The sequence below is a fragment of the Halyomorpha halys genome, unplaced genomic scaffold, assembly GCF_000696795.3.
Source record: "Halyomorpha halys isolate HHAL.00 unplaced genomic scaffold, Hhal_1.1 Scaffold577.1, whole genome shotgun sequence".
Classification (NCBI taxonomy): domain Eukaryota; kingdom Metazoa; phylum Arthropoda; class Insecta; order Hemiptera; family Pentatomidae; genus Halyomorpha; species Halyomorpha halys.
This window is the reverse complement of record NW_027113760.1, coordinates 385,609-410,062: the sequence shown is the minus strand read 5'-3', so window position 1 is coordinate 410,062 and position 24,454 is coordinate 385,609. Positions and strand designations below refer to the sequence as shown.

Here is a 24,454-nt window from a genome sequence, read left to right as displayed (position 1 = left end):
GAGTATTGAACCCCCAAGTTCGTACATTCTTATCATTATTATTACTATTTAAAAAAAGAATACATATTATATAATAAAATCAATTTTTTTCCACTTCGAGTCCACTTTAAATATTTTAATTAAAATTAACAACATAAATAACATCCTTAATAATAAGACAAATATTTAACTCTTAGAAGTAACACAGTTGATAAGAAAAAAATCTCCTCTGAAGCGAAAACAGATAATGCTTTTAACAAATCATTTAATAAATCAAGATGGCTAAAAAAAGAGAAGCAGATATTATTTATTTCATTTAATCATTTACTTAAAAAAAAGTTTACATAAATCCAGTATCTGGATTCCTTTTCATTTAGAAATAAACAGAACTAAAACATTTTATATTTAGACTCAATAATACGAGATCCCTTTCGATACTAAACTAGAAATAGATGGACGCTTTAAATTTAGAAACCTATATTCTCGTATACATTTTTAGCAACGCTTAGACTCACAGAGTCCAGGCAAATGGTGTTAAAAAGGACTTGGAAGTGGAAAGTTGTGTAATTGTTTTTAGTAGCTTGCTTCATATTTTTTTGGTAGTCAGTACGAAATAGGAATCTGAAGTTGCCCATTGTTTATTTCAGAAAATTATTTCTAAAACACTAACAATCTCACTTTTCCAGTTTATAACTTGTATAGTACGCTTTATACGCAAAATGTAATCCTAATGTAAAAAGTTGTTAACGGTAAATATGCAAAATATAATAAAAAGAAACATTTGGAGATTTTAATTTAGATTCGTGATCAGCAACCAAAAAAAATAAATAAAATAAAGCATAAAGTAAGCTATAAAAAAAATTACACCAGAACTTTCCACTTCAAACTGCCATTGGCTGGACTATGAATTTACTTCCACAAGACACAAACTATCTAGACCCCTTATCAGCCTGCTGGAAAAGAAATTTTGCCCATCAAGATGAAGGTCTGCTAGACTACAATAGAGCACTGTGAATAAGCTATTAGTCGCACTTCCTTTGAAGGAAATAGAGAACACAAGGTAATATTTTGTAAATGTTGAGAACTGACCGAAATAAATTTTTAAATTTTTTTTATATTCTTCTTTTTTATATTATCTTACTTGTACTGATTCTGAACCAATGAGGAGGTGAAGAGGAACATGACATAATAATAAGAGCAATATAACATAATAATGAGTTTCATTTCTTTCGGGGTAAAATATACTACATAATTGTTTTCTTCTTCCAATAATAAAACATAAGATAAAAAGAAAGCGAGCACAAAACTAAATATATATAATAAAAAGGAATAATTTATACAAAAAAGTAAATTATAATTTCGAATACTGTTAAAGAAAGAATAAATTTACCACCTTAGATTAGTGATATCTATGTAATTTATCAATGAGGCCTGTAGAAGCAAGGGCGATAAATCCCAATTTAATTTTTTTTCAGGAAACCCCAAAAAACATAATTTAGGTGTTTTTGAAAAAAAAAATTGGGTAAGTTGTCTTAAACTAAATAAAAAAATAGATTCGTTAATTATGGTTAAGATGTCCCAAGCCTCTATCTAATATCTAAAAAAATTAAATAAATTAGAATTATTCCATTTTGCAAGGGAAACCGAAAATAAAATTTCAATAACCCACGTAAAAATTCACGAGAATTACAATAATTTAACGTTTTCATACTTAAAACTTAAAATAAATTATGTGAAGAAAAAAATTACAGAAAAGAAAATCTTTTTTACAACAATCGCCAAGAAGTATTTTAATTTTTGTTTTTTCCATATTCAAATACTCCGCTGAAGATGCATGCGGTTCTCCAAGCGGCTGATTTGATTTATGCTTATTCTATATTATTATTCTGAAAATAATATTAACAATAATAAAAAGCCTACATAATATTTCCCCAAATGTATAATTTTTCTTTTAAATAACAACATTCATTCACCCAGAATCAATCCAACATTAAAAAATCTATAATTCGTAATAAATTTCTCAAAAAAATCAAGAGTTACCATTTTACAGTAATCTATCCGATTCGAAATTGAGTTTTCAATATTTCTCAAAGTCTCCAAGTCTGTAATAATGTTAATCAATTAAAAGCAAAAGAAAAAAGAGTTTCTTTACAAAATTCAATTTCTACACCTCCGAAAACACATGAAGGGACCCAAATATGTTAGAAATACGAAAAGTTAAAATGAATCTCTATGACAGTGTGCGATCTTTAAGTAATATTTTTATTTTCTTCTCTTCCGAAAATAAATGAAAACAGTAAAAAAAAAAAAATGATCGAAATCAAAAAGTTTGATGTTTACATTATAGGAAAATAAAAATAAGTTGTTATGGAAACTTTTATCAAACAAAAAGTGATCGTAATTTTCGATCCCCGTTTGTAATTGTTGATATAATGCTCGGTATGATTGGTATGACTGGCTTAGATAAAATAAAGTACAAATATCCATACAAAACATCTAAACGATTTCCACAACAAAGTTACAATACAAATAAATCATTTAAACAAGTATTTACACTTGTTTACGAAGATTATTTGTTCTGGCACAGGGCGAGAGCGCATCCCTCATATTGGCACCGTCTACCCTTCCACGCCAATATTACACGTGCAGATATAAATAAACACAAGCTCAGCGAAATATAGCTTGCTACGAGTTTATTCAAGGTTTCTTGTATGTTTTTTCTTTAGTTGGTGTAACAAAAGAATGAGAAATTACAACCAAATATGTACCATGATTATTTATTCTTTTTATATATTTGGTCAAGAAAGGTAAAAATACTAAGAAAACTATTTATTAGTAACCATTATTTCGCCCATCTTTGATTCTGAAACCACTTGGACTCAGTCCTTTTTTTATATTATCTAAAGGAAATATTAAAAAAAAAAAATGCTATCTTTTCTGATTTTATTTGTTATAGCGTTCCGTTTGCTATTAAAATCTTTGGCAGAGAAAGAAAACTGAAGTAAAAATAAACTTTATACATTATACATCAGAACAATAATGTGTCAACAACACACTCATAAGTTGTATTGAAACAGATACATAAATATTTTAGATTAGATTATATTTGTTTTTAAATATGTATAATCTGTATTTAGTTAAATCTAAAAAAAAATCCATCCTGTAACTATTATTGCTAGATTAAAGGTAACTTGCCAAAATACTAAGCTTATTTCTTTTAATTTGTATAGACAGAATAAGTTAAAATACCTGTGTGTTTTGCTTTGTTTTCTTTTACTGTGTCTTTTCAACTTTAAAAAATTACAGATTACTTATGGCATCAACAAGTCCTAACTAGTTTACTAATTAATTACATTAGCTATTCTCTCTATAGATAATTCAGAGAAGTACAAACACCAGACTTCATACAAAATACATTTAACATTAATTAACTTTTGATTGGAATTAGTTCAATATTAAATATGAACTATAACATACAAAACCAATTCTTACAGTAGTCTATTCGTAATATTCAAACGTTTTATCGTTGAATTAAATTGGAGTATATTAATATATTACACCGATAAAAATAGCCTGCAATAATGATAAAAATGATTACAATTGTTAAATTTTTATTTCATATTAAACGATTCTAACAATATTTATCGAATTCGGTTCAGTAGTTTTGGGATGAATAAATTCCTTATAAAACTGTAACAAAACAATTTTTTTTTATTACAGAAAAACATGTTACCGCTAGCTTCTGAAAAAGTATAGTAAACGTGAATAGAATCATTTGAGGAGCAATATCTAGAACCAGGATTGATGTTAGAAAAATATCTATACCTACTTTACATTGATATCTCATTAAAACTAGTCATATGGGGAATGCCAAAAATACTTCATTCACTAATTAATAAAGAATTAGTCAAGACTTATTTAATAATACGTCTCACATATCAATTAGTAAATCAGAACTAAACCATATTGAAATAAGATTTATTAAAATTTTTCCATTAACCTAAAGACACTATAAGCACCTGAGCATACCGATCAACCCACGGTTTTGATGACGAAAGCTCGACATTTTAGTCGGGAGTTTACCTTGGGCGTGCCATCCGGTGCAGATAACTAAGCCAGGCGAGCCAAAACCAGTAATCGATTCAATACAACAAGGCGAAATAAAACCTGGCCAATGATCTAATTGATATAATTCACAAACTGTCCTCGTTCTGCCCCCATAATCAGAAGAACGTCGTCATGAGCTAGACTCAAAATCCTCTAGACAATGAACACTGCTTTTCAATCTTTTTTGTTAATCCATTTAATACCCATGCTTCTCTCCTCAGTTCAAGCAATAAACAAACATTAGTTAATATACATATAAATAGTTTTATTATTATTTATATATCTCTCTATTCTCCATTCTATTCTTCTTTGTTATATACAATTGTAACAATAACATTGAAAGTTACGCTGTCTGCTTCCAATGCATCTATACAAATAGGCTACAATTAAAATTTTAGGTAGTAACTAAAAGGATACTTAGTTAACATATATACATCTAAATGACAGACCGTATTTTTCAAAATATGAAGGAGATTGTCGAGGGTGCGATCAAAAAGAAACAAAAATAGTTAAAAACTATTTATTTGCCGAATTTTTGCCCCACTCTACAGGACTTCACTATAGGACTGAAGCTGTCGAGTTTAAAACGGCGAGAAAGTGACGGAAAAACGGATGTGGTATAGCAATCATAGCTAAAATGTTATGGACCTGTTGGGCATTTAAAATAAAAAGGGGGGGCGGTGTAAAAATAAATTTCATCTCTCAACAAACGAAATAGATGAGGATAGATAATAAAAAAGAAGAACTAAATCATTAATGACATTTTTCGTTTTTCACAACTAAATTTAATTCAAAGCTGATAAAAATTCGATAACGAGGGTAGTTTACACTTCACATTACATTGAACGAACACAGCTTACTGTTGTAGGAAGACATTTCCGTTTTATCAAAAATCTGTCCAAGATTTTATTCCATATCAAATTTGTTAAACTAGCTAGTTACAATTCAAATCTTAGGATTTCTAAAACTTATTCATTTCCATCGATTATCTTTTCCTGCATTTTTCAAGCCAAACGAATCGGTCAAAAGCAATATACAAACATTAAAACTGCTTATAAATGATACGATAAAAATCTTGATAATTGGTACTCATTAACAAATTTAAGCCAGAGTTTGTATAATTATTGATATTTATCTTTTTTTTATATTTATCAATTCATTTCATGTTAGTATTAAATTATTCTTTGTCCTAAAAACCTGTTTAAAATCATTCTGTATAATACATATCTTAGCTACAAAAATGTAATTATAATACAAAACTGAAATGCAAAAACTTCAGAAACTTAGAAAACATTTTAACTATCTGATCACACAAAGCGTTCATGTAACCATGATTTATCAATGTTCTTGTCCACAAACATTATTGAATATGTTTTCCCATTCAACACCGAAAGGAATAAATAATTATTTAAAACAGTTGAAAAAAAATAACAAATAGTAAAAGAAATCACACTTTATACTAAAAAAGCATATGGACACTTGGTCAACATTCTCACAGAGAGAGTCAAAAATCTAAAAATAACATGGAGTAGGCTGACAAGGAAAACACAGCTGAAGAAACCTTCTTCAGTAATCAATACACAAGAAGGCGTATGTTTAACGAGCTATAAACATGTGAAATAATCCTTTAAAATAAAAATCGCTAACATTGAATTTATCTCTAATATATCTAATATATATATATATAGTATATATAATATATATATACATCTGTCGATTAACAGAGAGCCTCACGAAAAACCTAAAAACTATATCTACATTGTGATGTTGATGACTGGAAATATATTTCAAACAAATCAATCACTAACATATTTGAAAACGTCTGAGTAATTCAATGATACATTTTATCTGCCATTTGCCACATTAGAATGAAATGGCGGAGGAACATATCCTTTTTACTTAACTTATCATAAAATAACTGACAACTTAGACTAAACTTTTTCTGGTAATTTAGGGAACTAAAAATCTTTTTTAAACCGTAGCCTCACAGCCTGGAAACGAATAATCCGAATGGTCTGGTTGAAGACCTGTATAGACCAATACAGCCGACATCTGACCTTCACTACCTGTTCGTTTAGTGCTATGGGTTATATAAAAAATAAGAAGAAACAGACTTTAAGGATTTACTATTGCTATGGGAATCTCCCTACAATAAAAGGAAGCGGAGGGCACAAGAAAAAATACTAGGTACAACCAATTCTTTTTAGTCTTTTTTTTAATATAATATAATGTAATCCAGAGCGATGGTGAGGTTAGCCTATGTAACTAAGCTTCAATCTTGTAAGCATCTCTAATATAGTCATATCTATACTAGAATATATTAGCTGATATCATAGCAACAGTTAATATTAAAAAAATATATATAAATAAAATAAAATTATTCGATAACAGTAAATAATTAATTGATATAATAAATAGGTGAATAAATGGAATTAGTGATATGTACCCGAACATATTTGTTTTCTTAAGGTGATCAAATATTTCCAGAATGTGAGGGCTATTATCGTTTAATAAAGTTGCTAAATGATATGCTAATCCGGTGTCTATCAAATACCTGCGGTCAGTATGCGATTAAAAGTTAATCTTACGTTACAGTGTCTATCTGTTGTTCAAGATGTTCCTGACAGTAACTATTCTTGGGTCAGTAATGTGTACAGTTCGAAGTCGTAGATACTTTGGATTGATGTCTTCCAATGAAGTAATCCATTCTTAATTTGTTTTTTGTTGTGTTGGTAAGGTTACCTGCAATTTAGAGAATAAAGGTCGTTGTAGGGTCAATCAAAGCAGTCTGCTGGCGGGATCAATGATGCAGCTTTTCGCCGGTTGTTCAGATTTTCAATTGTCCGGGATGTACTAGTGCCCTAGTATCGAGATAAACTGTGCGGTCAGACCAATTAAATTTAAAAATTATTTGAAAAATCAGTACTGCGATAGGATTTGTTATTCAATAGTGACAATGAACTCATGGAATCTGTGAACAGTAGGATATTATTTTTATTTGATCAATAATGCGGTAAATGAGTTTCTTTCGGAGGAGTCTTCCGATTCTTTTATCAGCCCTCGTTTAGGTGAGTTACAACACCAACAAAATACATTTTATAAATATTTAATAATGTTAACAATTTTTTATTAACTCAACTTGAGCACCTATTTCCTCAGCAACAGTTACCTACAGTCCTTAGTAAAACCCGAAGGTGAGAACTTGTATGGTGCATATTCCACGAGGAAGGGTATTCTTGAACACTAATTAGATTTTTGAGATCTATATCGACATAAACAAGAAAAACAAAAACTCAAAATGAACTCTCCCTCGAGTACTCTTGAGCCTAATAAAACCGAAAGTACCACCTCGGTGGGATACTCTGTTGTTCGGTCGGCTTTGGCTATGTTCGAATGAAATAGTCGGGTCTAGGGGACGCGGTCAAATAGGTATTAGGAAACTGCGATTAACATGAGCTTCTAGACTTTTCTTAAAGTACTTTGTAGAGCTTATAAAATCAAGCAATTTTACTTGATCTTTTAGTATCAAGAGAAAACTGAGGGTACGCATGCTTTTTACTCAGTAAATAGCATGCTTTAGAGTCAGATATTCCTGTTTTGATTATTTATCAGGAGATTTTAAGGTAAAATTATACTGTTTTTAATACATCATTTATTAGTACTAATAAGGAAAAATTAAATCACCCCACCATCACAGGAAATCACCCCATTAATAAAACAACCAATTAAATGATAAGTCATTATGATGATTCTCGGATAACGAGTCAGAATTTTATCATTATGGTATATAGGACGGATAACAAGCTGTTCCTTTTCTAATATTTAATGAGGTTTATTTGGTATTGATGATTCTAAGCCAAGTGGGAAAAACTAAAACTGTAACTAACTTCAACTGTACTTTCCTTGTAATTTGATATGGATGATTTACTTGTTTTTATTTACTAAAAAAAAAAAATCAAAATTTCATCTCAAAAAATAAGATCAGTGGTGAAAGCTGAACCAAATCTAGAATATTCTGCAACAAATTGCAATAAAAGGTAGCAGAAAATAGGGCGTCACGCTGTTATATGTCCACAAGGCCAGGTCTACTGAAGAACTAACCATAGACTTAACTTTGAAGCGAAATAAACGTTTACTATATCAAAATTATGGTTGCTTAATAAAATTAATTGTGATAGCAATTATAATAGATCGGTATAAAACAAAGCTATAGAAGCTGTTATACAGTCAAAATACCCACCGCAAAAATAAGATTTACAAAGTCCTCGGAATCGAAAATATTTCTAAAGAAAAAAAAGGTAAAGCTATGGTGCAAAGATGTCATATTTAGAATATTTCACTGCCTTGATTTTATTTTCAATTTCAATGCACATTTGAAAAAAAAAGTTTTTATTTAATTTTGATTAGGTCGTATTCCGAAGGTAGTACCGGGTACTGGAGTTACTTTCTCTCCACGGGTCGTCCTATAGATTGACCCAAAGGTAGTACGGCTCATAAAAAGTAATTCCAGTTAACTGTACAATCTACAGAATATATGAAAGACAGAATTTTTTTTTTGTCAGATATGGCACTATTAAAGCCAAGAATCACTATATCGCAATGCTAATTCCAAAACCTCCTAACTGCATATCTTTTACAGTGTAATTAAATTTTAGAAGTAAGGTACCTTTATGGCTAAGAAAATTGACTTAACGAGGTACGTTATAAACAATAGGTAGTATGGATATCAGTATATATTTTTATTATAATATGGACGTTACGACCTTTACATTTGAACCAGTAGAGGTACTGCCAGTAGAGGTACTGGGCTAAAATTAAATAGGTAATACAAGAGATATTAGTATAATGGCATAGGTACAAGATATATTAGATAGAGAATGTGTACCAAAGGTGGATCCTTTTAAAGTAAAATAGTACAATCATAGTAACTTAGTGATATTCAGAGTAGTACTAGATACGATAGTTTTAAGAGGACAAACGTGAGGTTATTATAAAGGAGAAGAAATTTATAGCCTGAAGTAGTAAGTAGTGTAATGAATTATTTTTAGTGTGTTGTTCAGGTGCCACCCTTATTCAAGAATAACAGAAAGAGTCTAATAATAATATGTAATACTATTATTACAGTTTGTTTAAAGCTGTTGAGAAAAAAATCACCTCGTTATTGAAAAAACAGTACATCCTTACAAAGTACTGAAGCCCTTCATGTGATTTAGCGATTCACATTATTATTATAATAAAAAAAAGACAAAGAGATAAACATGCAAATCTCTGTGTATGTAGATGATAAAAGAAAATAGATAGGTAATAAAAATATAATTAAGGAGATCCACAATGTTTAATAACAAGAATTAAACTAAAATAATAACTTAGTTATGATTCTACAGAACTATGATAATCACACCAATTTGGATATATGGAATTAACCTCTGGGGCTCTACCAAACCATCAAATTCCTCCTGCATCCAATCCTTACAATCCAAAATCCTACATAAAATCCTTGATGCTCCTTATTACGTTACAAATAAACTCATCTACAAAGATCTTGACATCCCATTCGTTGCAGATTTAGCCCAAAACAGATAAGCGTATTTTCATTCTAAACTCCTTACCCATCTAATCCCTTAGTTCTTAATCTCTCATCCATAACAATCCCTGATAATCCTTCGAGGCGTGTTAAAAGTAGATGGCCACGGGACTAATTTAAATTAATGCTTGAAGCACCACCAATGGGTGGTTCCTTCCCAAGAATTTCAAGTGTTTGAAACATTCATTCAATTTACTTATTGTATTTATTATTTTGTACTGTTGTAAATTACATTAAATAAATATTTTTAAAAAATCTACAGACAAGAAGTATTCTTACTAAATTTTTAATTAATCCACCTTCTACAACGAGAGAAATGAAAAATAAAGTTACATGCAAATGTTATTTTGCGCCTGATGTGGACCCTTTGTTATTGAATTGGACCCCTCCTTCTATCGGGATAACAGGCCTTAAAATGTTATTTCTATTTTTTAGGTTTTATCGAATTTTGTTTCAATCCACACACTTGGGTCAAAACACGGGCATATCAAATAAACAGAAATTGAAAAAGAATATGTCCTGATTATCTGACATATTAATAAATTAGAAACTTCAAATTTGGTAAAGAGGTGTAGTTTTTGTGATCTAAAAAGTATATGAAGTATATTTAGATTTTATGAATCAGGTTCAAAATGGCAACTGAAAAAGTAGTTTTTTAAAGTTTATCACAATAAACAATTGTGATAACAGTTGTGATAAAAGTTTTTAAGGAATAGTGACTGTGATAAATGATTTTAATTTGGGTTTTAAGTGAATATTGACTAATTAGAAATTGTTGTTTGGCCTGGGCAGAATAGCCTGCATGGAGTTAGAGTTTTTATATTATATAATTCCAAAATTGTATTAAGATTGTCCCTGAGGATGGCCGGATTGGCCGAAACGTCGGACTTATAAGAAAAATAAAAGGTTTTGAGACTAAAATGGATATTAATTAAATTATTTATTATTAAAAAATTATATAATTTAAATATATAAATTAAATGATTTCTTATAAGAATTGGTTTGCACAGACACGGTCGGCATTGCCAAGTGACATTAAGTGGAAGCTAGGCCACAACAGATTTGTACCACAAAGGCGCAAAAGGAAATCTGCTTTGTGTCATATTCTGCTGTGCTTTTTAATCCTAATCCGAATTGTTTTTTAAGTAAGTAAATTTTTAATCAAAAACAGTTGAAACGAAAAAAACCCTTCAAGTATTTTTTTCAGATAACTAGATTAACTTTACATTAACCAGATTAATTAACATCCACAAAACCATATATTTGTTAACAGCCATTTTGAAAGGGAAAAATCACAAAACCTACATCTTTCTACTTAATTTGAATTTTCTTTCTATTTTGGTTTTTGAAATGGCAAATAAATCAGAACACAGCATTTTCAATTAATTTTTGTTTTATATCCGACATTTCGCCAGACCCGAACATCTGGATTGAAACAAAATATGATATAACCAAAAAAAGAATACAGAAAAAATATTCAGGTCTGCTATCACGGTAAAATGAGGAGTCTATTTTAGTAACACCAAAGGGTCCTTATCAAGCACAAAACAAAATTTTTTAGTAACTTTATTTTTCATTTCTAAACTTATTATGAGAGGTTGAGTAATTGCAAATTCAGTAAGACTGTTCTCACTGCAGCAATATACAACCTACAGCGATTATATTATTTACAATAGATATGTATGAAAAGTTCCTACCTGTCTTCAGGCCGCTGGTTGTTTTCCTGTAGTCGTTGCTTTATCTTCTGGTATTCTTTTACCAAATCACCTTCGAAACTGGTTTCGGAAAAAACAACAGTTGTTGAAAGAGGCTTCTCCGAAAGGGAATCACGCCGAGAAGAGCGGGCCGTAGTGGAGCTAGAAGTTGCAGGACTTCCCCTGTGTTCTGGAGTGGAAGGTGTCGAAGGGAGGGTAGATGCGATACTTCTCTTCGGGCTCGTGGACCTTCCTCTGGCGGGCAATGGTGTGCTAGTTCCTTCCGAGATAGATGGCAACTGAAACTCCGTGTAGCTGCTGCTCAGGAAGACGTCATTGTCGTTTTCGAATAACCTGTCTACAGATGTGTTCATAGTTTTGTTGTTCTTCAGTCCGGTAAGATGGAAACTAGCGAATGATGATCTGCTCATGGGATTTTCACTATCACCCGCAGCCAAATTCGATTTCTTACCTCCGGCAGAATGGTTTTGAAGTTGGAGCCCGAACGGTAAACCTTCTAGAGCTGGGAGAAGAGATCGTGTCATTATATCTGCCGCTGATCGAGGTCTTCTAAAAGGCATTTCGGAATAGGGGAATGTCTTGGGTTTGATAGGAGTCACGAGCATGTGCTCAGTCCAAGAAGTCTCTAAGCACGGCCTTTCTAACCGCTCTACATCAACGTTCAATGTCTTCTGCTCGAAAGGAACTGAAAAAGTTTCCGCTGGAATGCTTTGAAGCCATGATAATAAGCTGAGATCTGAATCACTAAATGCAGCCGAACTGTCCAATAATTTAGAAAAATTCATTTCGTGGCTGCTGGGATCGGCCGAGCCGACGGCTTTAGCTTGGCAATAGTTCACACACGATTCGTACAAGATACCTTTGATAATGAGCTGAATGAGTCGGTCGTTTCTAGCCGCACCAGCACTATCACCGGCACCACTCGCCCGCCTTTCCGCAGGCAAGAACTTTTCGACGAGGGGGTACACGTCACGAAAACATAGCACTCGCGCATTGCTCGGGTTCCAATTTTTGTATTGCAGGTGATCAGTTAATCGAGGAAGCGTAAGCAAAAGGCAGAGACTTGAATACTCCTCTTTGGAAGGAGCCACCTTCTCTAGCTCGCTGAGGACTTTCACCACTTCGTCAACGGCAGATTCGACACTGCCACCTGTTAAGGCACCAGCTTCTGACTTAATGCACAGGAGTTCAACGTATTTGTGTTTTAAAATTATGTACTGAAACTTCCTCATATCGAATGCCGGTAAAACTTCAAGTGGCTGAATGAACTCCAACACGTCGTCCCACTGCCCGTCGAGAATGAGCTGCCGGAGATAGAAAACATCGTCGGAGTAGTTGCCGTTGATGACACCCGATTCACGCTCCAAGGACAGCTGTGATATATGAAGCTCCCGGTTGTGGAGGAACTCCAACGTGAGCCGCAAGACGTCCTCCTCGCGGAGAGTCAGCCGTGCAGACGGCATCACGTACCGGATCTTCAATCTGTAAAAGAAAAATGATAATTCATAATTTATTCTCTAAGATAATGCAACAATAGATTTCACTATCGTAATAAACATCGATTTACTCATTATGGGAGGTCTATTAAATAAATTAATTTATTCTATGTTAAATGGACTTCATTCCAAAATTTAAAATATGCTGTCACAATACTATTGGCTTCGCAAAAAAAAAAATTATAAAACTTTTAGCAGAATCCTTCTAGAAATAGTACCACATAACAAACATAACAAGAAAATAAAAATTTTGAAAGCAACATAATTCAAATGGATTCTGTAATACAACAAAATGCTAAACAATGTCATTGTTAGCCGAATCTCCTGCTGAAAAGAAATATCAACAAAAAGACCTTTTAATGAAGCCAAACAAAAATGAACTGTGAATCTTTTTTCAATACGTACCAAACTTGAAAGGCATTCATTAACTAGAATGTTAGTTCTGGCTAATGCCTAAAAATAATAATTTAGTGATACAGTAAAGAACACACTTGTTATGGGAACTATATTCACATGAATTATAGAACTCGAAGACAACTTTCTATTAAATCAACCACTACCAGCTTAAGAAATGAAAGCAAAATCAGGGTTAAAGCCCACGGACCGCATGTGAAAGTGGATATCGGGGGTCCAAGTCGCCTACCCATTTACTTCTATTGGGCACACTGCCTATTATACGTCAATATAAGGAATTTTCATGTAAATGTGTTTTTTCTTCAGGAATCATTTAATAATAAACATTTAATTCATATTTTATATTATAGCCAATTAGGAAAGTAATGTGTAATAGTGATCATTTAAATTGAGGACTTCCATTCTAAAACCTGCCAAATCCATTTTCATATTGTTAATTTTTTTTAATAAATAATAATTTAAATGCTCTTATTTTGTCATAATAATTGAACAAGCTTCATACATGTAAAACCTTTCAGATTAATGAAATATGAATACACAAGTAACACTTTTAGATCAGGTAATAAATCATTATATGATGATATATCATTAGATCAGGTAACAAGTCTAATGATCAAAAACCTTTATTTAATAAAAACATACAACAAGTATACAGAAAACGATAAACATCAAAAACTACTTCTATTTCCTCCGATCAAGATACTTTCTTTTCAAGACAATCCATGCTAATATAACTACAAAATCCATATAGATTAGCAGATCTTAATGACTACATAGGCATCCGTTCGTTAAAATTCGATAGCTATATTTTAATCTCGTACTCTATTGATGCAGTAAAAGCGATCTTAACGAATAACAGTTGCAACAGAAGGAAGGAGGCGGGTAAAGTTTCTAAAACCGTTACAGAGCGGGGTATGAATGGGCTGGTGACGTAGGGTGCAGTCTTAGGAGCCGGTTACCACGGGAGTTATTTCGAGCAATGTCACTGCCGCTCAAAACCGGGGTACCGGAGGATTATATTTAGCAGCGGAAAAGGGATACCAAAATAAGTCCAGCAATCAACTGAGCACTTATTTCTGTTGTCTGTGATCTAAGACAATAAAGAAAAAAATAATTAAAACTCTAGGGAAAATGCCTAATCATTACTAAACCATTGTAAAGACATTATGTCTGTGCAATGGTTTAATTCTATAAGTTTAAGATAAATAAAATTCAAGCCCAACTGTTCAGGTCCTAAAGAATATCGGAAGACAAAAAACATTCTCTAAATTAACCTTCGTAAAACTGAGATACATTTACTTACTTACATATGTTTGAACTTTTATTTACATTACGTTAGAACACGATAAATCGACAAATTATATCACAAATGAGTCCGTAACTGAACGAAGTATCTATAAATTGTATTATGTTTCCCTGTGATAATCAGCCCAAAGACTTTAGTCCGCTTTATATGTAAATCTAAGTAATTAATTATTTTAAAATAGGATTAATAATGTAACTATGATTAGTAAAAGTGTTGTTCCCTTCAGGCAACCAAAACGAAAAACAGAAAGTAGGGCAATTCTAATTCTTGAACTTTTGAAAGCAACAAAAAAAAACAACTCTACTTTCTACATTAACTAAAAAATAAACTAAAAAAATTTACTGTGCTGATAATATGTATAAACATACACTTTAGTCACGTGATATGGTCTTCGTACAGACATTATTGTTTACGAGAAGGCAACACATAGCAACAAATAGCTCCTAGGATAGAAAAAAATCGATTAAGATCCAAGACCCTTGGTCAGCAGGAGCATGAGGGCCTATATTTGCTTACCTGAAGCAGACCGTCCATGGACCAAACCTATGGGTGGTTGTTTGATACCATGGAATTCCTCACCGCGATTCCTGATGAAAGTATACGTAGCAGTAGAGTCTTGAAACCTACGTGAGGTCTTGATACCGGTCTTTGTGAGTTGACCCATGTAGGTTGACGGGCCTCACAAAATGGGCTTCCCGTATTAAGTATTTATCCATTTCGGGCGATCACCCATCCAAGTACTGAACACGCTTGACGTTAACAATCACAAGCGTCTTAACTCCTGTATTTTAAAGGATACTTTGAACTTTAGATCAGTAACACTTACAAATACGGTTTAACACTACCTGTAATTTCAGGATATTTAATAATGTTTGTGTAGCTATTATTTACCGAAAGTTGTTTGATGTATCTTATACTGAAACCAAGTTTAATAAATAAACATTAGGTTTATTATTTTTTCCCCAATGATTAAGACCGTTCTGGAAAGTCCCCTGCCTTCAAATTCGTTTTCTATAAAATATGAAACAAACCTATTATCTTAAAAACACTTGGTAAATATTTCAGCATTGATGAATATCAGAGGTTCAAAACATTTGAAGTATGTAACATACTAAAGAACACACTGACAATAATGTCAATTTATTGATAATATATAAGTCCTTTTACATAATTGTAAAATTAAATTCCGGTATTTAATAAACGTAACAATAAGCATCAATAGTTTTTCATGCCTTTTCTTCACAACATAAGGAGGTTAGACTGATCAATCCGCATTAGGGAGAACCTCCCAAACCTGTTGCAACTGAGGTAAAGCTGACTGTTGGTCACAACCCGCAAGACAACGGAGTTCATGATGTCACAAAAATAAAGTGCAATATGTACAATAGGTTAGCACCATTTTATTTAAAATGACTTTTTTTTTAAATATCAGATTTTAAGGAGTTATATCCAGAAAATGTATTTATTGAAAAAATTATTATAAAAAAATGTACAGGCATTTAAATAGTTTTAACCTTATTTTTCCTACCTAATACATAGAATTAAATTTTATACCAACAGTGACACCTTGGTCCATAATTGATTGATAACCGTCAATACAGTTGCCTCACAGTAATTCATTAATAAATAAAAAATGGTAGAAAAAAACGAACGTAAACATTGTTGGCATCCAAGAATATCATGTATTTTAAGATATTTTAAGATAATTTAAGATAATTTTAAATGTCGAAAGGCCCAACTCTCAATTTTACGATTTTTACACTTTTACACACACAAATAAAATATAACACTACTTTGTAAACACTAATCCCACAATTAAACTTCTGGAATATACAGCTTAAAACCTAGAATATTATCTTTCTGCTCTCTGGAATAGAAATATCCATTCTATAGAATAGAAATATATTTCTGGATATTTCCGAATATTCTCGATATTTGAAAATAATAAAAATGGAATAATTTCACATAGCCTATTTTCGGATAAAACTGAATTTGTTCACAATAGTTTCTTAAATTTCAGATGGACAAAGGATGACAAAATTATAAGATCTCGTTAATGAAAATATAAACGAATAAATTTATTCCTAGATATTTGAGAACAATTGAAGCTATACCTACATATTTTTGTAAAAAAAAAAAAAATACTATCATCATTAGTACTACACATTAATCTTAAGTTTATACATTTTATAGATCCACACATAAACACACATACATATATAAGTGGATCTCTTAATGAACATAATATAACTAAACAACAAATCGTGTAAATAAATAATGCTAGAACATCTATCAATTCTAACATCCTATGGAAAATAAACTAATGAAAACAAGTCGGTAGGATTCAAATACAGATTAATGGGCCAAAAACACAGAACAATTAAATTATACATTCAATTAAAACTGTGATTAATATGTAATTTCTAGCAACTGTTTTTAAAACTATAGACAGTTTCAAGTCCAGATGGACAAATCGCTTTCTTCTTGTTCTTACAAGGAAAAAAGTCAAGGGCAAGGCCAACAGTTTTTATCATAGCCATTGAAATTAAAAAACTATACATAAAACATTAATCGCATAAATAACAGTGGCTAATAATTCAGTGGGTTTAAATATAGATTGGTGAAATAATTAAGCAATGTGAAAGAGTGAACAGTACCTGAAGCAAAGTGGTATATCCCCAGAAGTCTTGGCTGAGTGCAAAGAACAGTCAATAACTAGACTAACCTGTTCTTGATCAGTAAACGAAAGCAGAGAGCAGAGAACGAGAATACGCCAAACGAGGGGATGAAATTCCCCATAGCTATCGTGTTCCAGTCACCGTTCTTACCTAAGGCCGCCCTGGAACCTCTCTGTACCCGCTCGTCTCTGGCCGGGAACTGGAGGGGGATCCTTGCCGGTAGCTATCGATCCCCCTGACCTACCCTCAGGTCCCCTCTTCTAGGAGGATGTCCCATCTTCCTCCGCTTCTATGAGTTAACAATGATGGACGATCGGGGAGAGACAGAAAATAAGAATAAGAAAAAAAGAAAATCGGGTCACAACGATATAAAAAATATATAGGTTCATAATGGAACCTTCAGTCCGACTTTGATTAAAAATTAACACGGGAATACAACCAGAGTAGTAAAATTTTAGTACAATTTTTAATTGGCAAGAAGTGTTATAGGTTCGGTCTTTTATTGTTCTGTATTGCCCTGTTGATGAAACGTTCCACTAGTTCATGCCAGCACAGTGTGTAATTTTGGTATCTGGAAGGAGAATTTTTTTTTTTTTATAATTTTTAAAAATTAATATGAGAAGTATAATAAGACCTGAATTTATTAGTTCCGAAAGAGGTAAAATATTTGAACCTCCCCCCCCTCTAAAAAAAAACAAAAAAAAAACAGAAACAAGTTCGATTTTTTTACAGTCCTTTCTGCATTTTCCCCCAAACTAAACTGTTAACTATCTCAAGATTCTTATTTTTCTCAAATTACAGATTTTTTAAGGTAAATATTAGATTCATTAGAGTGTCTGTAATAATATTAACTTCTATTTTTTGAAGTGACAGTATAAAACATTACTGTCTTACATTGTGAAACATTGCCGACGAATTATTAGCAAAAACTACATTAGAAGGTCTCGAAGCCATATTCTTTTCAGGCATCTCGGAGGATTGTAAGGAATAGAAGACACGTTTCTCCCAGCTACTTAATAAAATCCCAAATATGCGAAGACAATAATAACACCCCTTCTTATTTTTTTTTTTTTATGTGAACCGGTACAACTCATGAAGGGTCAGGGGTTCAGTACTTAAAAGGAAGTAAACCGATGTTTTTAAGCCAATGGTTATACAAGGAGTTGATTTGTTTAAGATTACGCTCAACCACCAGGTTTTTCCCCAAATTAAGCGTACCCACTTTATAGTAGCTAGGTGAACCTCAGAAGGGTTTCCGGACCCACCGGAGTGACTCACGGCAACATTAAAAGAGTAAATTTAATTAATCAGTAAATTAAATGTTTATATTATATTAATATTTTCGCGGTCTCAGTCTTTAAACTCTTCATTACGACTTTAAACTGAATTTTAAAATTGATAAATCAACAGGGACATTAAAAAAAAAGATCACAGATCATTGTTGTGTACCAGCTAAGAAATAAATTTTACATAAAAACTTTTAAAAATGTAGAAATATGAAGGCTGGGCATGGGCATGTATACTTTGTAACTACATATTTTCCCACTTCCTTATTGTCTGACCTATTGAAACATATTTATTGTGAATTCATTTTAATACTTTAAATACCTAATTGTGTATACAATATGTATATTACACCATAAATTTGTTACTAATAGACAGAACTTGAAATAGGCACAGTAAATTATATATTTTTAAAAAATATGTATTACCAAGAAGAAAAAATCTGAGGTTGGCTGGTACAACGAAAAAGGACAGCAAGGACAACGTACAGTCATTAGGCTCTGGCGGTGGTCCACGTCTTCACCGCAGCTATGATTAGTGTTCTCTCCAACTACCACGGGCCAACACCATAATTCTCTGCACTATTTGATGTCGATATTTAATAAGGGAGACTATAATCGGAATTATTTTGAAGTGGAAGAACAACACATAACAATAGTAAACTATTTATTAAAATTTCTAAGGGTATAAGTGGTCGAGAAGGCTATGTTGTTCGCAATAGGTATATTGAATAACAATTGAAATGATTACAGTAAACTTTCAATTAAGACCTGAGTAGAGAAAAACATTTTTCTCGAAAGTTGAATGAAAATAAAGTTAAGTGAATGTAGAAATATTACAACCATGGATGATAATGTAATTCGAAGCGCTCAGGGTGAGTAGGCAACTGGTTAACCATTACAATATAATTAAATAATCGTTTCTATCAGAAAAAAATATTTCACAAGGTTATTTGATTACCAACATAAGTGTTTAGCGAGCCTTGGAAACAATTAATCTGGAACTTCAAAAAGTACCCGTGGTTTGAGAATCACCCTTAAGCACATTTAAAAACATTTAATTTTTCAAAACATAGCAAACTTCACTTACATCACAATGATACTAATTCCAAAAAATACATTCAATTCAAATAAAACATTAAATTGAAGAAAAAATAATAATAAAAAATTTCATATGGAAAAACACGAGATTCCCCAAGATATGATTCCAGAATCAAAAACATAATGTCAAGTCTCTGAAAAGTACATAAGCAAAATATTTCATTCAAAATAGCCAATTGTTTATTAAATCAGAAAATTGTAGATGTGAACTGTATACAATGAACTTTATCCAGGATTACGGAATATTTAGGACCTGTGGAGGCGGGGGTCTGTTAAAACGGTAGTGAATGAAGTTAAACGAAAGAAAATACCGTTAACATCAGACAACTGGACCCCTGGGTGCTTGGCTTCCTCTTCAGGCTGCCCGCCACGTTCCCAGTTTCATAACCTGAGCCAAGTTTATAGGTATTAAGAATTATTCTCAGTTAAACAACAGATCATGAGAAAACGTAGCTTTGACGCCTTTAAACAATTAAACCAACCTGCCAAATAAACAGTAAAAAGGCCTAAAACGGAAGAACCTCTAGGGACTTAATAAATAAGCGCGATGTTCAAAAATGGGACCCAAAATAAAAATGCTACAGCAGATGTAGTATTTAAAACAACAGAAAAGTAAAATTTATAAATCTGGAAATCGCGATAGACTAGAGATCAGCTGTAATTGCCCAATGAGATTTATAAATACACCAGGATAAGTTCTGAAAGAGGAAGAAGACAAAGTGATCATGTTCAACAGAGGAAATACGCATGGCATTCTGTCCAAACACGCTGTTCTGGGTTACGGAGGAATTATTCAATTCCTAAAAAAAAAAAAATCTACTTTAGAAGAAGATGAAGAGACACTGTCGGCGGGTTATTGCAGTATATAGGGGGTGGGTTATATATACATTTACATAATATATAAACATCTTTCACAAAAGATTTTTTTTTTTCAAGAGAATGGATGTTTAATATTATTCTAACCTTGAAATATTGGAACATCATAGCTTTTAACAAGGATTTATTTAAAAAATAACACCATAAATGAAATATTTAACACAAATTAATAGATAACTAAAAAAAAAATCATATATTCGAAGAAAATAATTAGTACGGTTCAGACAGGAGTGTGGGTGAACCGGCTAAGGAGCGGCTTGAACCCACAGCCTGAACTAATAGCTCTATTTCTCACCGTAAAAGAATCACAGCACAAGGACATATCTAGTTTACAATGGGGAATGCGTAATTAAAACTTGATAGTTCTTTTCTCGCATGAAGAAACCCAGCGTAAGTATAACTGAACCATGAATTCTACCCGACAAGCTTTCTAGAGTAACATCTGGAATATGCTTCATGAGGTTCTTTTAAAATCCCGAAGTTAACTAATTGCAAAAGAAATCTAAGGTGAGCTTTGAGAGACAGTAGTTGAATCATTACTTTAAAAATGAAACTTCAACTTGTCCAGCCAGTTGTTTTTAAGGCCTAAATCAATAGGCTATTCTTGCTGAGGGAGTTGTCGGCCTTGCTATGCAGAACCAGGTGAAGTACAGGAGCACGATGCATAAAACCCAGCCCATAAAACATACATCTGCAAATAATTCTAATAGTTTTTGTCTACCACACTTAATTCTGGTGATTCTAAAATTCTTATTAATTAAGTAATGATCTTTTTTTTCTCTATTTTCCTATTAGGAGTTATAGGAGAAATCCTAGTGACAACGTAGTAGTATAAGAAGTTAAAACTGCATTTATTTCTGCACTCGAAAGAGTACCATATCTTATTAATCCGGAAATTAGTTTATCATCTACCACCGAAAACCAAAGAACAGAATTTTATTATTTTAAATTTCCCACAAAACTGAAATATAGTATGTATATGAGTTTAAAATTCATACGGAAACTTATTTCAGGGGATCCTAAAACGTACCAAGCAACTAATTAATTTGATAAAGTAACGAAAAAAGTAATTTTAAATCTTTCTTTTGGTTTTTCTTATATAAATCCTAAAAAGTAGATCCTACCAAAAAAGTTATTATCTAACTAATTAAAGGATATTAAATTCTGCGTCGAATGAGTGCCCAGTCGCAATAAATTGGTCAAGTAGTAATTAATATTATTTGCAGAGGCATCTTTATAAGTTAGATTTTATGCATCGGGCTCCTGTATTATATGGAGATGGTGGTAAGAATTGGAATTAATTTAATTTATTATTAAATCATAAAGCTGGACCCAAACGAACAATATTATCGTTAAAAAAGGGGCAATAACTGATACTGTAAAATAAAAAACTGACCATCTGTAGATCTTACAGAAAAATTGAGTATCGTGTTGAGTCATTATGAAATAGAGCGATTTTTACGGTAAAATCTCGTTAAAACAGCAAAGTCTGTTAACGATCTTTATTTATTTATGTCTTCACGGTTGAGCAGTGAGCATTGTATTTCAAAGATGGCTACAAAGATTAAAGAAGAACAATAATTCTCACTTCATGGTGTACCATTATTAAATAATGTACGGTCGCATAAATTTTCGAATATCTCTTGGTTTGTTAGTTCATTTAACAAATTTTCATGTGTTCTCAATTATTTTATTCCCAAATAATAACGTTTCATTCATTTAATTGTTCTATGGCCTAACGACTTTCTTTCTTATCATACCACATCTTGACAACACATTTATTAGCTGTGATCTAACGTATTGAATAATAAATTGTATCCTGAGGATATATCGTGCAATTCCATGTCACGTATATATTAAAATAAAATTAGTCTGTTGGGAGAGCCGAAGTTAGCGTCTGTGATCAACATTTTATGACTAAATTAAAGCGTAAATTATTGCTAGTTACGGTATTATTGCAGTTTTTTATTTTTTTTACTTTATCCAATACAAATGTTTTGGCTGAATTCAGAACATAATAAACCAATACCGAGGTGAGAAGGTTCACAAGCTAGATGTATCTCATTGGACCTCAAAACGAGCTTGCCAAGACCAAAATCCACACTACAAATTTCAGTTACCTACCTACGATAGGATCACTATCTGAATGTCCGAAATACAAGGACCGCAGAGATAACATGCCCCCGAGTAAATACAAAGTCCTTTGGAAGAGGCCAAAGGGATTAGATTATCAATTCAGAAGGTCAGGAATCACCATCATGAATTGTACATGATCACAAACAGTTGATACAACGGATAGAGCAATATGCACAAAAGCGGAAGCTATTTGACTCTTGCCCCAACACGCTCCGTATTCACGGCTTATAGATGGTTCACTTTGAGAACTAGGTAATACAAAAAATATATAGCAATCAAAGAGTCATTTTCTGTCTATGTAAAAGTCTCATTAATAACTTCAACATTATTAACGTTTTATATCCGTTAATCTTCGTCTTCCTTTGGCCATTAATTATTTTTTTGTTTTCTTATATGCATTTACTTTAAGGATTTTATGAATATTATATGTAATCATCATTCTTTATTTTCTTTCTATCTTTTCGTATGATATAATTAAAGGATTTGTGCTAAAAACATATTTTACCTTATCATAATAAGCCACATTGAGTAAAATAAACAATATTCTATAAAATACACAATTCTTATTTAATGATGGACCTAGTTCATATTACATAGTATTATATATTGGATCATGTTGATATTCTGCTCTTAGACGAACTAATACAACCAATAAGAGTTTTTTTTAACAAATAAGGTGAAGTAAAGTAAATGAAATAAAAGTATAAATTCTTATAAATCGACTTGGGTATAGTAGTAAAAAAAATTAAACCTTATACCAGATTTAAGGTATCTTCGATTTTAAGGGTATCTTTGATAATGGCCTGAGAGTAGAAACACTGAAGAGGAATAAAATGAATGAGAAAAAAGGATCAAAAGAAATTTGAGATTTAAAATAACAATAAATAATTTTATAGAGAAACAAGATATATCAATTGATATTTATAATTGTATATCTTGTTTCTCTATAAAATTTCTTTTTCTATAAAGAAAAAGAAATTTTATAGAGAAACAAGAATCATCTTACACAAAATGCTAAATGTATTCTCAATTGTGCCATTTAATTGACTCAAATTTTTAAATATATGACCTTCGGGTTACAACACACCGCTGCCAGCGTTATTTCTATTGTTCATAGGCTCCCTGGAACACGTAAAGGGCTTTTAGGAACAAATCGCTTCCCTTTCAGATCTCTCTGGATTCGGGGAAACAAAATGAAGATGCTGAGAGCTAAATTGGGCTAAAATTCCGGGGCAGTGGCAATGTTGCCACTTTGAACGTGGGGAAAATTCGGCTGCGGCTAGCGAAGTATGAGCAGGCACATGGTTATAGTGTAGAACCCTTACTAGGAGCAAAACTTACCTCTGACAGTATGTCCCGCAGGAATAAACTTTTGGATCATGAGAAAAACATCGTGGATCACATCTTCGGCGCTGGACACAGGAAAAATAAGTTTTGGAAGTAGTTGCCGAAGTTCCGCTGCCACCCCAAAGACCCGACCAAGCTCCCACTAACTTCAGTATCCCCGAATTAAAAAGAATCCAGCAGAGGAAAACGATTAGAGACGATTCCAGTGGCAGCTTCAACGATGTCCCTTAAACTCTTCCACGCGAAGGGGGTTCCAGGGAACCTATGAACCATGGAAATAACGCTGGAAGCGGTGTGTTGACCCCTAAGGGTCATATATTGAAGACTTTAAGCTCGTTGTTCAAAAATGTTTAATATACTTTTTGGTTCTGAGCCCAGTCTTGAAAATTTGTGAACACACCAGATATATTCCAATCTTTTTTTTTCTATTTT

At 32.2% G+C, this 24,454-nt stretch overlaps 1 protein-coding gene across 3 annotated transcripts in view; it reads right to left on the bottom strand.

Moving 5' to 3' along the window:
- Positions 1–24,454, bottom strand: part of LOC106684402 (WD repeat-containing protein 47) — a 353,715-nt gene that overhangs the window by 311,108 nt on the left and 18,153 nt on the right. For 2 of the 3 annotated variants that reach the window (XM_014426461.3, XM_014426460.3), the window contains exon 2: positions 11,368–12,867. In XM_014426461.3, the coding sequence (XP_014281947.1) occupies positions 11,368–12,848 (1,481 nt within the window). In that variant the 5' untranslated portion in view covers positions 12,849–12,867. Of the gene's footprint in view, positions 1–11,367; positions 12,868–17,258; positions 17,422–24,454 lie in introns of those variants that run through there. The other variant, XM_014426463.3, reaches the window with a different exon arrangement.